The sequence below is a fragment of the Heloderma suspectum genome, chromosome 3, assembly GCF_057233095.1.
Source record: "Heloderma suspectum isolate Gila_16-S chromosome 3, 16-S_ref, whole genome shotgun sequence".
In the NCBI taxonomy this organism is placed as follows: domain Eukaryota; kingdom Metazoa; phylum Chordata; class Lepidosauria; order Squamata; family Helodermatidae; genus Heloderma; species Heloderma suspectum.
In genome coordinates, this window is record NC_139460.1 from 6,954,257 (window position 1) to 6,967,537 (window position 13,281).

Here is a 13,281-nt window from a genome sequence, read left to right on the forward strand (position 1 = left end):
GAAGAGATATCCAACTGAATGCAGAGTTCCAGAGAATAGCAAGGAGAGACAAGAAGGCCTTGTTAAATGAACAATGCAAAGAAATGGAGTAAAACAACAGAATGGGAAAGACTAGAGATCTCTTCAAGAAAATCGGAGATCTCAAGGGAACGTTTTGTGCAAAGACGGGCATGATAAAGGACAAAGAAGGCAGGGACCTAACAGAAGCAGATGAGATTAAGAAGAGGTGGAAAGGATACACAGAAGAACTATACAGGCAAGATCTGAATGTCCCTGATAGCCATGATAGTGCGGTCACTGAACTTGAGCCGGACATCCTAGAGAGTGAAGTCAAGTGGGCCTTAGGATGCATGACTAACAACAAAGCTAGCGGAGATGACAGTATTCCAGTTGAGCTATTTACAATCCTAAAAGATGATGCTGTTAAAGTGCTGCACTCAATATGCCAACAAATTTGGAACACTCAACAATGGCCGCAAGACTGGAAAAGGTCAGTTTACATTCCAATTCCAAAGAAGGGCAACGCCAAAGAGTGTTCAAACTACTGCACAATTGCGCTCATTTCACATTCCAGCAAGGTGATGCTCAAAATCCTACAAGCTAGGCTTCAGCAGTATGCGAACTGAGAACTACTGGAAGTACAAGCTGGGTTTCGAAGAAGCAGAGGAACGAGAGATCAAATCGCCAACATTCGCTGCATCATGGAGAAAGCAAGAGAATTCCAGAAAAACGTCTATTTCTGCTTCATTGACTATGCTAAAGCCTTTGATTGTGTGGATCTCAACAAACTGTGGCAAATTCTTAAAGTGATGGGAGTACCAGACCACCTGACCTGTCTCCTGAGAAACCTGTACGAGGGTCAAGAAGCAACAGTAAGAACCAGACATGGAACAACTGGGTGGTTCAAAATTGGGAAAGGAGTACGACAAGGCTGCATATTGTCACCCTGCTTATTTAACTTATATGCAGAGTACATCATGAGAAATGCCGGGTTGGATGAATCAGAGGTCGGAATTAAGATTGCCGGGAGAATTATCAACAACCTCCGATATGCAGACGATACCACCCTAATGGCAGAACATGAAGAGGATCTCAAGAGCCTCTTGTTGAGGGTGAAAGAGGAGAGTGCAAAAGCTGGTTTGAAACTCAACATTAAAAAAACGAAGATCATGGCATCTGGCCCCATCACTTCCTGGCATATAGAAGGGGAAGAAATGGAAGCAGTGACAGATTTTACTTTCTTGGGCTCCAAGATCACTGCAGACGGTGACTGTAGCCATGAAATTAAAAGACGCTTGCTCCTTGGGTGGAAAGCTATGGCAAACCTAGACAGCATAGTAAGAAGCAGAGACATCACCTTGCCGACAAAGGTCCGTCTAATCAAAGCTATGGTTTTCCCAGTAGTAATGTATGGCTGTGAGAGCTGGAGTATAAGGAAGGCTGAGCGCCGAAGAATTGATGCTTTCGAACTGTGGTGCTGGAGAAGACTCTTACGAGTGCCCTGGACTGCAAGGAGGTCCAATCAGTCCATCCTCAAGGAAATCAACCCTGAGTGCTCATTGGAAGGACAGATACTGAAGCTGAAGCTCAAATATTTTGGCCACCTAACGCGAAGAGAAAACTCTCTGGAAAAGACCCTGATGCTGGGAAAGACTGAAGGCAAAAGGAGAAGGGGACGGCAGAGGATGAGATGGCTAGATAGCATCACCAATGCAATGAATATGAACTTGAGCACACTCCGGGAGAGAGCGCAGGACAGGAAGGCCTGGCGTGCTATGGTCCATGGGGTCATGAAGAGTCGGACACGACTGAACGACTGAACAACAACAAACTGTTTCAGATGTCACAGGGAGAGAGCTGCGTGTCATCAGCATACTGATGACATTTTGCTCCAAATCCCCATAATGACCACTCCCAGCGGCTTCATATAGATGCTAAACAACATTGGGGACAAGATGGTATCCTGCGGCACCCCATAGCTCAATTGCCAAGGAGCCGAGGAATATCACCCAATGTTACTCTCTCAGCCCTGTAGGTAGGACCAGAACCACCGTAGCACAGTGCCTCCAATACCTATCCCACAGAGTCGATCCAGGAGGATACCATGGTCAGTGGTATCAAAAGCCAATGAGAGATCAAGCAGAATTAACAGGGTTGCATTCCCCCTGTCTCTCTCTCGATAAAGGTCATCCATCAGGGTGACCAAGGCTGATTCAGTCCAGTTACCAGTACAAAACCCAGATTGAAATGGGTCTAGATAATCAGTATCCTCCAACAGTGCCTGTGGTTGGTCTGCCACGGCCCTCTCAAGTACCTTCCCTAGAAAAAGAGTAGTTGCAACTAGGCGGTAGTTGTCTAGTACTCTTGGGTCCAGAGTGGGCTTCTTCAGGAGTGGCCGCACTACTGCCTCCTTAAGAACAGCAGGGACCACCCCTTCCCTTAGGCAAGCATTTATCACTCCCTGGACCCACCCAGTCCTACCTCCTCAGCTAGCTTTTATTAGCCAGGAAGGACAGGGATAGAAAGGGCACATGGTTGGTCACATTATTCAAGCATCTTGTCCACATCATGAGACCGCAGCAACTGGAACTGATCCCACAAAATCAGGCAGATGGTGGCATCAGACACCTCGACTGGTCCTGCACTAACAACAGTGTCAAGTTCACTGTGTAGACGGGCGATTTTGTCCTCAAAGTGCAATGCAAAGAGGTTATAGTGGGTCCTCAACGGTGCCAGGACCCATTTATTGGGGAAGGTGTTAACAGCCCCTGGACCACCTGGAAGAGCTCCACTGGATGGCTACTTGAGGATGCAGTGGAGGCAGCCAAATAAGCCTTCGTTGCTGCCTGCACTGCCATGCAGTAGGCACAATTATGTGCTCTAGAGCATGTTCAGTCATCTTCACTTCGAGTCTTGTGCCATTTGCATGCTAGCTGACATTCAGCCTGTTTCATTGACTGCAGCTCCCCAGTTTACTAGGGAACAGAATGGGCTCAGCAGTACCAGAGAGGGCACTCAGGTGCAGTCAATTCGATAGCCCTCAACATCTCACTGTTCCACAGTGAGGCTAGGGCCTCGGCTGGATCACCAGCTCTCTCTACTAGAAAATCCCAAGAGCATTCAGAAATCTCTTGGATTCCATCAGTCTCCTGGGGCAGAACATCCAAATAGGTCCCCCACCCCTGTGGGAGGAGAGTAATGCCATAAGTTCAAATCTCACCAGGAAATGGTCTGACAATGACAATGGGGTCACTTGGACCCCCCAATCTTCAGACTACCCATCTCACAACTTGGAGCAAAAACCAAATCAAGGGTGTGCCCTTCTTCATGTGTTGAGTCGGTGACATACTGAGACAGCCCCATGGTTGACATGGAGGCCATGAAGTCCTGAGCAGGAACTCCAGAGACCGCCTCAGCATGGAAGTTGAAGTCACCCGGAACCACCGTCCTGGGTTCCTCCAAAACCACACTTGCGACTGCCTCCACCAGCTCCGTCAGGGAGGAGGATGGGCAGCAGGGTGGGTGGTAACACCAGCAGCAACCCCAATCTGTCCCTATGGCCCAACACCAGATGCAGGCCCTCAAGGCCTGCTCCAAGGTGGAGTAGTTTCCTGGTGTTAGAGGTGGAGGTTTTATGAACCACGGCAACTCCCCACCCTCCGAACTATGTTGGTGTTGCAGTGAGTACCCAGCTGGGGAGAGCTGAGTCAGGTTGACTCCACCCAGCTCACCCACCCAAATCTCAGTAATGCACACCATCCCTATAAGGCAGGGGTGCGGAACCTCTGGTCCGCAGGCCTATCGGCCCATGGAAGATCCATGGGTCTTATAAGGGATAAGGAGTGCAATGTTGAGGATCACTCTTTTCTTTAAAACAGGAATGGGCAACTTGTGGCCCTCTAGATGATTGGCCTACAACACCCATCATCCATTCCCATTGGCTGTGCAGTACACACACTTTTATCAAATGTATCTATTTTAGTGGTATACTATTTCGTAGTGCTGCATATTAAAGAGTGATCTTACACAGTATTTATCATTGTATTGCAGTTCTACCTGCATTTGTTTGGGGGGTTATTTTAAATCCATTAATTAGTTTCAGTGGATGAGATAGCTTTGTAGTGTTTGGGAGGGGGGAAATCAGGTCATGAAGTTTTATAGTGGAATGTGGAATACTGTGAGTTCTTTATTTACAAAGCACATTTCTTCTTTCAACTTTGTACATATAGAACATAAGGTCTGCAAAGCAGTGAAATGCACATTTGTATGATGGCATGTCACAGTGTGCATCAGTCCATAACTGTAATAGGTAGGGATGTATGAGAAATTTGTTTCAGTTCATTTTTGATCAAGATTTCCCAGTTCGCACCTTCCAGATTGAACACAGACTCAGACTCAATCTGTGGTCGAAGTCCATACATTTCTGAGCCTGCAATGTCATTTGCGGACCAAAAAAAAAAAGTGTTTGGCAGCATGTGTACATTTAAAAAATGTGCATGAAAAAACATGTACTGTTGCAAAATGAGCATAAATACTCTTTAATCAATGGGAGAAGAATGCATACATTTCAAAGATGTGCACAATTAATGTTTACATTTGGGAAAATACACATGAAAATATGCACCGATATTTTTGTGAAAAGAAAAAAAACGAAGCTTGCGATCTGATCTGGAATCAGAACAAGCTTCAAGATGGAATTCTGGGAACTTCAGCAAGTTTGGGTTTTTTGCTGATTCACACATCCCTAGTAATAGGTGACTTGGCAAAGCATTTTTAGGGAGCTATCTTATTAGTGAATAAATAAAAAATTATTTGGTTATAAAGTAACCTTTTTACATGTAAATATGAAAATTCAGTCAACTGTGTGCTGTAAGCTGGCTTCGTAAAAGGAGCTGTTAATCTGCAATTTGCTTGTGCGTATATCAGAATTGCTAGTTGTAAATTGGATAGTGTTTTGTAAGCTCTCGTGATCTCTGTTCAGCCGTATATTTTGGAATAGCATGTGCACAGACTATATACTGGAGCTTGCTAAGAAACACTGACATTTAAAAGCTGCTCCTTCTATCTAAAGAGTTTGGGAAGAAAGTGAGAGCTACGGTAGAATAGTGCCCTCCTCTTCGTTTTAGCCCTTAGTCCTCTTCTAGAAATAATTTCTCATTAACGTGAGTAGTGTTACAGAAAAACAGCTGCTGGCCTTACAGCCTGTATTTGCCCCAAGAGGGTTTACAATAGTCACCGTTCAGCTAATGATCCAGATTGTCTGCTTGAAGTGATGTTCTGTTCACCAAGGGAAGATCCTTCACACAGGTGGCAGTAACTATTTGGTAGCTGAATTTTGTCCTGCCTGTTGGGGATTTCTGAAATGCCAGAAAGGTGCGTTTACACGGGCTTCATGCCGTAATGTAGAAAAGGGCATTAGCAGCACCCTTGTTAGACTACCTGACCAATCCACCTCTGGCCTAGTCCAAAGATAAAGCCTTAATGGCAGTTTTTCCATCTCTAGTTCCAACAACAGTTTTCATGGATGACAAAGCTCGGCCTACTCCTGTGCCTTTTAAAGCAGCTTGATATGTAGAAATTAACAGGTGAAGTTGTTAAGGCACTATTACCTACTAATGGCTGCAATTAAAGCAGGGGCTGCTCCAAAAGCTAGCAACCTTAGTTCATGAGACCAGCAGGAACCTCAGCAGCAGGAACATCTGCTCCTGGCTGGAGGTATTGCCATCTAGCATCCTCCAGAGTGCAAACACTGCTGTAGGGGAGAGCCAGCACCAGCCCTGGAAACAACAAGCAAGGTCTGGAGGACTAGCTCTGCCCTTACCTCTGTTTGTTTGAGGCACAGCTACTTCCAGTGAGGTGGGGTTTATTTGGAAGGCTGCTGCTGGTAGTGGTTTGCCTCTGGTGATTTGCCACAAAAGGGGTTTTCCCTTTGGGGCATCCCTTCTGGGAGGGCCAAGGGCAAGGGTCAGAATCATTGGAAGGGGGATTCTCCAGTAAAAGGGGAGCATAGATTGGGTTGTTTGGGGATTGTTTGTTACAAGTACAGATAATACTCTGTATTATATAGGTGGTGTGTGAATGCTGCTGATCAATACTTGTTTTAGTTCAGTTAGGTGGGTTTGATTTTCTGGGGTCAGCTGAGGCTTGTGACTTGTCTAGGAATGGAGAAAGTTGGGGCCACTATAGATGTAGTGCAGGGCAGAGGGTGTTATGGTGGTGGAGATGATGACATCAGTTCAGGGGAAGGAGGTTGAGAAAGCCCTGTGCTGTATCCTCTTTTGCCCTGCCTCCCAGCCTCAGTAACCTTGATGCTTGCCTGCAGTCCCTTTTAGCCTGAAGGTGTTGATGGTGAGTGAACAACAACAATTTGTATCAGTTTTTAATTTTTGAACATTGGAAAGATCCATGGATAATATTTAACTACTTCAAATATTAAATAATTCTTACCAGAGATTTGGGACTATGTCTCATTTTGCCTGAACATGGAAATGCACAAAAAAATGGAATTCTGTGGTAGGGAGGAGATGGTGGTGGACAGCAGCAGTAAAAACCTGTATAACAGTGTTCTCTTGTGTTACAAAATGGGGTTAAGTGATCCCTGAAGATACTGTTCAGATGACCTTTTAAATATTCTGAATGTAGAGAATTTAACTGATGGGGCTGCTATGATAAAATACATTGAAGCGGCCCAACTAAGCTGGAGCAGCACACCCTGCATTTTATGTTTTCATCAGAGGATGGCTTGCTGTCATTGAGCAAAAACACTTTGCATTATCTAGAGACCAGATACTTTTTTCCTTACCAGTGGAGAAAGTTCTTCACTTCTTTTGTGTTCCCTTCTTCTCTCAGATTAGGCCATTAAGATGGAATATAAAAGTTCTAGATAGCAAAAGGCAAGAACACTGATATATAAAAGGATATTTTCAATGGCCATTAGCACTTGATTCTTTCTACTGGACAGATGTGTTAATCTTGTCCTCAGCTTCCTCCTCCCCTTCTCTTGCAGTAGTATCTTGTGTGAAAGTTTAAGGATAATATCAGAATAGTAGAAAAGATACTTTAATCCTCTGCTATACATTTTTAAATCTGTACGTTTTCATTAAAAATGTTGGGGAAAGATTGGAAGTTAAAAAGTAGAGTTAAAATTAAATAATGTTTTAAAACTTGGCAACTGGCTTTAAAAAATGCCATTCATTAGCTCAGTGGTCTCCAAAGCTTTTCGAGCACGCACCCCTATCAGTAGAAACATTTTGAGCGCACACACCCAATATATGTATATTTATTTATAAATGATATACTTGTACTACTGTATTAACATATTATGTTCATTATAAAACGTACACAAAAAACAGAAATTTAAAAAGGATGAGATAAAGATGAAATAGACAATATTTTTAAATAATTTATTGTATTTATGGAGGGAGCAATCCTGTGGCCACTAGATAGCGGCTAGACAGCCATAGGATATCTGGTTTTCCAGTAACCGACCTCCCCCCACTTCCGTGCTGCCTCGGAGGCAGCGCAGAACAGCCCCATCCTCCATGCTCACAAGAGGAGCGCGGAGCAGCCAAAAAGGGGCGTTCTGAGGCGGGGACGGTGGAAATGCCTGTATGACACATCCAATGTGTCGTACGTACAGCAGCCTCCTCGCCCGCTCAGCCCTCCCGCGGCTAGACAGCCGCAATTGGCTATCTAGCCGAAAATGCAGGGCAGGAGAAGCACAGAGGGAACGATCCCCTCTGTGCTTCTCCTGCCCTGCATTGGATAGGCGGTTGCCTCCGAGTTCGGAGGTGGCCGCCTATCTGAATAGGATTGCGCCCTAACAGTGTAAAAAACCTTTTGCTCTCGCTAAAAAAAATTAATATTTTTTAGTGAGAGCAATGTGATTGAAGGTGCTTCGTTATTTTTGAAAACCTTGGTTTAACACTTTGTGATACAGCAATTCAAAGTTCAATTTATTTAGAGACTTGGTTTTAATGGCTGTCATAGCTGAAAAAGACACCTCACAAAGATACGTAGATCCAAATGGAAGAAGTGCATTGTTGGCTGCCCTTACTAAATCTTGATACTCATTTTTCAGTCCCATCCATCCACCAATTATGCAAAGGCTTTTGTTGAAATTCAGCTAGTAAACTTCCATCTTCCCTAATGTCAATCAGTTGTTCTTGCAAACTAATATAAAACTGTTGCATTTTTATATTTTTAACAAATGGGTTCAGAACACCAAATTCAAGGTGTTGGTTTTGACCTTTAAAACCCTATATGGTTCTGGCCCAGCCTATCTTAAGGAGCGCCTCCAGCAGCACCAGACAGGCCACTTAACAAGATCAGCCTCGGATGGCCTTCTCTCTGTCCCATCAGCCAGGACAGCTAGACTGGTGGGGACGAGGGAGAGGGCCTTTTCTGTAGTGGCCCCCATTCTGTGGAACTCTCTCCCTAGGGAACTCCGTCATGCCCCCTCTTTAATGAGCTTCCGTCGTGCATTAAAAACGTGGCTGTTCAGGCAGGCATTTGGTGTGGGTTAGGGTATTTTAGAAAATGTTTTTATTGTAGAATTTTATTGTTTTATTGTATGTTGTACATCGCCCAGAGTGGCTGGGTGACCAGCCAGATGGGCGATTAATAAATTAAATAATAAATAAATAAATAATAAAACCCACTGAAATTTTTTCATTTGAAAGACTTTTAAACAGATTAGAAAATTCAGTTTCCAATTTTTTTAAGTGTGCAGATATGAGAGTTTTTATAGGTGACAGACACACTTGCGTTATTTTCAGCAACAAAATCACATACCAATGGAAACATTTCAAAACGTCAATTTTCAAAATGCTTTCTCCATAGCATGGGTTACTTTCAAAAAGAAGTTAGTTTCTCACTCATTGTTAAAACATCACTTTTACCTTGAAAGGACAGATTAAGTGTGTTTATTTTTTCAAAAATACCTGCTAGGTAGCATACTACTGACAGCCGCTTGTCATCACAGAAAAGGTCAGCAAATTTGGAACAAATTTGCTCCCCCTTGGCAGGATGGCAGGTGTTCCGGCACTGCGGCCAAACAAGTAACTGTGCCTTCCTCTGCCGTGCAGAGACTGGCACAGTTGGTGGCCATGGCAAAGGCAGGATAGGACTGGAGCCGAGAGAGAAGCTATGGAGCTTCCCTCTCAGCTCCCATCCCATCCTGCTGCTTCTGCTGCCGCCATCATTGCACACAATGGCAGCTCATCAGGGCAGCAGTTATCAGGCAGCTCATGTACCCCACTGGGTCGTCTTGCATGCATCCCACTTTGAAGACCACTGTATTAGCTCACTGTTGTAAACTTGTTTCCCATTTGCAGGAAAAAAAATTACATTCAGCAAAACATTTGCAGACTGCTATAGCTTCTAGATTGCTCAGATCTTATAAGCTGCAAGCCACTAAAGGAATTGTAATAATTATTGCTTCTCGAGTTTTCTTATTAAAAATTACTTCCTCCAAACATTTATAGCAATCTGTTAAGGCATAGTGGGAAGAATTAACTTGATCTGCCCTTTTCTTTCCTCTGGATGCAGCCAAGCATTGTTGTTGTTCAGTCGTTCAGTCATGTCCGACTCTTCATGACCCCATGGACCATAGCACGCCAGGCCTTCCTGTCCTGCGCTCTCTCCCGGAGTGTGCTCAAGTTCATATTCATTGCATCGGTGATGCTATCTAGCCATCTCATCCTCTGCCGTCCCCTTCTCCTTTTGCCTTCAGTCTTTCCCAGCATCAGGGTCTTTTCCAGAGAGTTTTCTCTTCGCATTAGGTGGCCAAAATATTTCAGCTTCAGCTTCAGTATCTGTCCTTCTAATGAGCACTCAGGTTTGATTTCCTTTAGGATTGACTGATTTGACCTCCTTGCAGTCCAGGGGACTCATAAGAGTCTTCTCCAGCACCACAGTTCGAAAGCATCAATTCTTTGGCGCTCAGCCTTCCTTATAGTCCAGCTCTCACAGCCATACATTACTACTGGGAAAACCATAGCTTTGATTAGACGGACCTTTGTCGGCAAGGTGATGTGTCTGCTTCTTACTATGCTGTCTAGGTTTGCCATAGCTTTCCTCCCAAGGAGCAAGCGTCTTTTAATTTCATGGCTACAGTCACCGTCTGCAGTGATCTTGGAGCCCAAGAAAGTAAAATCTGTCACTGCTTCCATTTCTTCCCCTTCTATATGCCAGGAAGTGATGGGGCCAGATGCCATGATCTTCGTTTTTTTAATGTTGAGTTTCAAACCAGCTTTTGCACTCTCCTCTTTCACCCTCAACAAGAGGCTCTTGAGATCCCCTTCGCTTTCTGCCATTAGGGTTTTATCGTCTGCATATCGGAGGTTGTTGATAATTCTCCCAGCAATCTTAATTCCGACCTGTGATTCATCCAACCCGGCGTTTCTCATGATGTACTCTGCATATAAGTTAAATAAGCAGGGTGACAATATGCAGCCTTGTCGTACTCCTTTCCCAATTTTGAACCACTCGCTTGTTCCATGTCTGGTTCTTACTGTTGCTTCTTGACCCTCGTACAGGTTTCTCAGGAGACAGGTCAGGTGGTCTGGTACTCCCATCACTTTAAGAATTTGCCACAGTTTGTTGTGATCCACACAATCAAAGGCTTTAGCATAGTCAATGAAGCAGAAATAGACGTTTTTCTGGAATTCTCTTGCTTTCTCCATGATGCAGCGAATGTTGGCGATTTGATCTCTCATGCCTCTGCCTCTTCTAAACCCAGCTTGTACTTCCGGTAGTTCTCGGTTCGCATACTGCTGAAGCCTAGCTTGTAGGATTTTGAGCATCACCTTGCTGGCATGTGAAATGAGAGCAATTGTGCGGTAGTTTGAACATTCTTTGGCATTGCCCTTCTTTGGAATTGGAATGTAAACTGACCTTTTCCAGTCTTGCGGCCATTGTTGAGTGTTCCAAATTTGTTGGCATATTGAATGCAGCACTTTAACAGCATCATCTTTTAGGATTTTAAATAGCTCAGCTGGAAGACTGTCATCTCCGCTAGCTTTATTGTTAGTAATGCTTCCTAAGGCCCACTTGACTTCACTCTCGAGGATGTCCAGCTCCAGTTCAGTGACCGCACTATCATGGCTATCAGGGACATTCAGATCTTTCCTGTATAGTTCTTCTGTGTATTCTTTCCACCTCTTCTTAATCTCCTCTGCTTCTGTTAGGTCCCTGCCTTCTTTGTCCTTTATCATGCCCGTCTTTGCACAAAACGTTCCCTTGAGATCTCCGATTTTCTTGAAGAGATCTCTAGTCTTTCCCATTCTGTTGTTTTCCTCGATTTCTTTGCATTGTTCATTTAAGAAGGCCTTCTTGTCTCTCCTTGCTATTCTCTGGAACTCTGCATTCAGTTGGATAGATCTTCCCCTTTCTCCCTTGCTTTTCGCTTCCCTTCTTTCCTCAGCCACTTGTAAAGCCTCATCAGACAGCCACTTGGCTTTCTTGCATTTCTTTTTCTTTGGGATGGATTGAGTTGCTGCCTCCTGAACAATGTTATGGACCTCTGTCCATAGTTCCTCAGGCACTCTGTCTATCAGGTCTAATCCCTGAAATCTATTCCTCACCTGCATTGTATTTTCATAAGGGATATGATTGAGGTCATACCTGAATGGTTTAGTGGTTTTCCCTACGTTCTTCAATTTAAGCTGAAATTTTGCAACAAGAAGCTCATGATCTGAGCCACAGTCAGCTCCAGGTCTTGTTTTGACTGACTGTATGGAGCTTCTCCATCTTTGGCTGCAAAGGACATAATCAATCTGATTTCGATATTGACCATTTGGTGATGTCCATGTGTAGAGTCGCCTCTTGTGCTGTTGGAGCAGCCAAGCATTACTTTTGGGCCACCTGGTATAGCTACAAGAACTCATTGCAGCTATATATAGTGCAGGGACTCAGTCCAACCCGTTTCCTCATCCCCATTTTAAACACCCAGCACACCTATACACAGCAACCACTTTGCTAACATAATGAGTAATGCAGCCAAGCATTACATTACTCATTATGTTAGCAAAGTGGTTGCTGTGTATAGGTGTGCTGGGTGTTTAAAATGGGGATGAGGAAACAGGTTGGACTGAGTCCCTGCACCAGGTGGCCCAAAAGTAGGTATACAGTTGTTTAGAATGTTGATGGGAGGAGGAGAAAATGTGTGAGTAGAAGATGTGTGGGTGGAGTCTGAATGACAGTTGGGAAGACTGAGTGACAGGGAGTGACAGTTAAATCAGTTAAGTGTAGAGAGTGAGGGGAGTGAGGCCCTTAAATAGGTATACAATTGTTTAGTTGTTTAGTGTGTGTTTTTTACTGATGTTGTGAATGATGGCAGCGAACTTGAGTCAAGAACAAAGAAAGTGGATTCTAAAGCAGTACTGGAAGACTGAAAATGCCGAGTGGGTGTGCACAGCGTGGCAAGAAGCATGTGACACTCCTTCACCAACACGTCTGACAATTTATTGTCTTAGAGATAAATTTGAAGCAACAGGTGCAGTGGCTAATGCACCGAAATCTGGACGTCCTAGGACGTCCATGACAGAGGAAAATGAGATGAGAGTCGCTCTGATGTTTGTGAACAGTCCAAAAACGTCCTTGCAACACTTAATGCGTAAATTGAAATTGAAGCCCTACCGTCCAAGACTGTTACATTGCCTTCTGGAGGACGACCCAGACCATCAGTTGAAATTCTGTGAGATGATGCGTAACCAAATCTCTAACGAATCAGACCTTCTTGATAAGATCATCTGGTCAGATGAGGCTTCTTTCAAGTTGTCAGGCCACGTGAACAGGCATAACTGTGTGTATTGGGCAGATGAAAATCCTCATTTGACTATCACTTCTCAACTGAACCAACCAGGCGTCGCAGTGTGGGGTGCACTGTCCAGTGAAGGTGTTGTAGGACCGGTTTTCTTCGATACAACTGTGGATAGTAACAATTACCTAAACATGTTACGCGACGTGGTAGTGCCACAACTCAGAACCAGGGCTAACTTCACCGAATGCTCTTCCAACAAGATGGGGCACCTCCTCGTTATGCTTTTGCAGTAAGAGACTATCTTGACAACATCTTCCCACAACATTGGATCGGACGACGTGGCAGCATTGAATGGCCGCCACGTTCACCCGACTTAACACCAAAGGATTTCTTTTTGGGGGGCGTAGTAAAGAATAAGTTTTTTGAGAGGAATCCCCGGACAGTGGACGAATTAAAAGAGTTCATCTCGGAAGCATTTATGGACATTAATGCGGACCAGAATTTGTGTCGTACTGTGT

General features: G+C 44.3%; 1 protein-coding gene across 6 annotated transcripts in view; it reads left to right on the forward strand.

Moving 5' to 3' along the window:
- The window catches only part of FCHSD2 (FCH and double SH3 domains 2), a 225,663-nt gene that overhangs the window by 92,957 nt on the left and 119,425 nt on the right, over positions 1-13,281 (forward strand). The window contains exon 1 of one of the 6 annotated variants that reach the window (XM_084842412.1): positions 1,840-6,348. The exons of the other annotated variants lie outside the window; for them this stretch is intronic. Within the exon in view, the coding sequence (XP_084698538.1) occupies positions 6,346-6,348 (3 nt within the window). The 5' untranslated portion in view covers positions 1,840-6,345. Of the gene's footprint in view, positions 1-1,839; positions 6,349-13,281 lie in introns of those variants that run through there. 6 annotated transcript variants of the gene reach the window in all.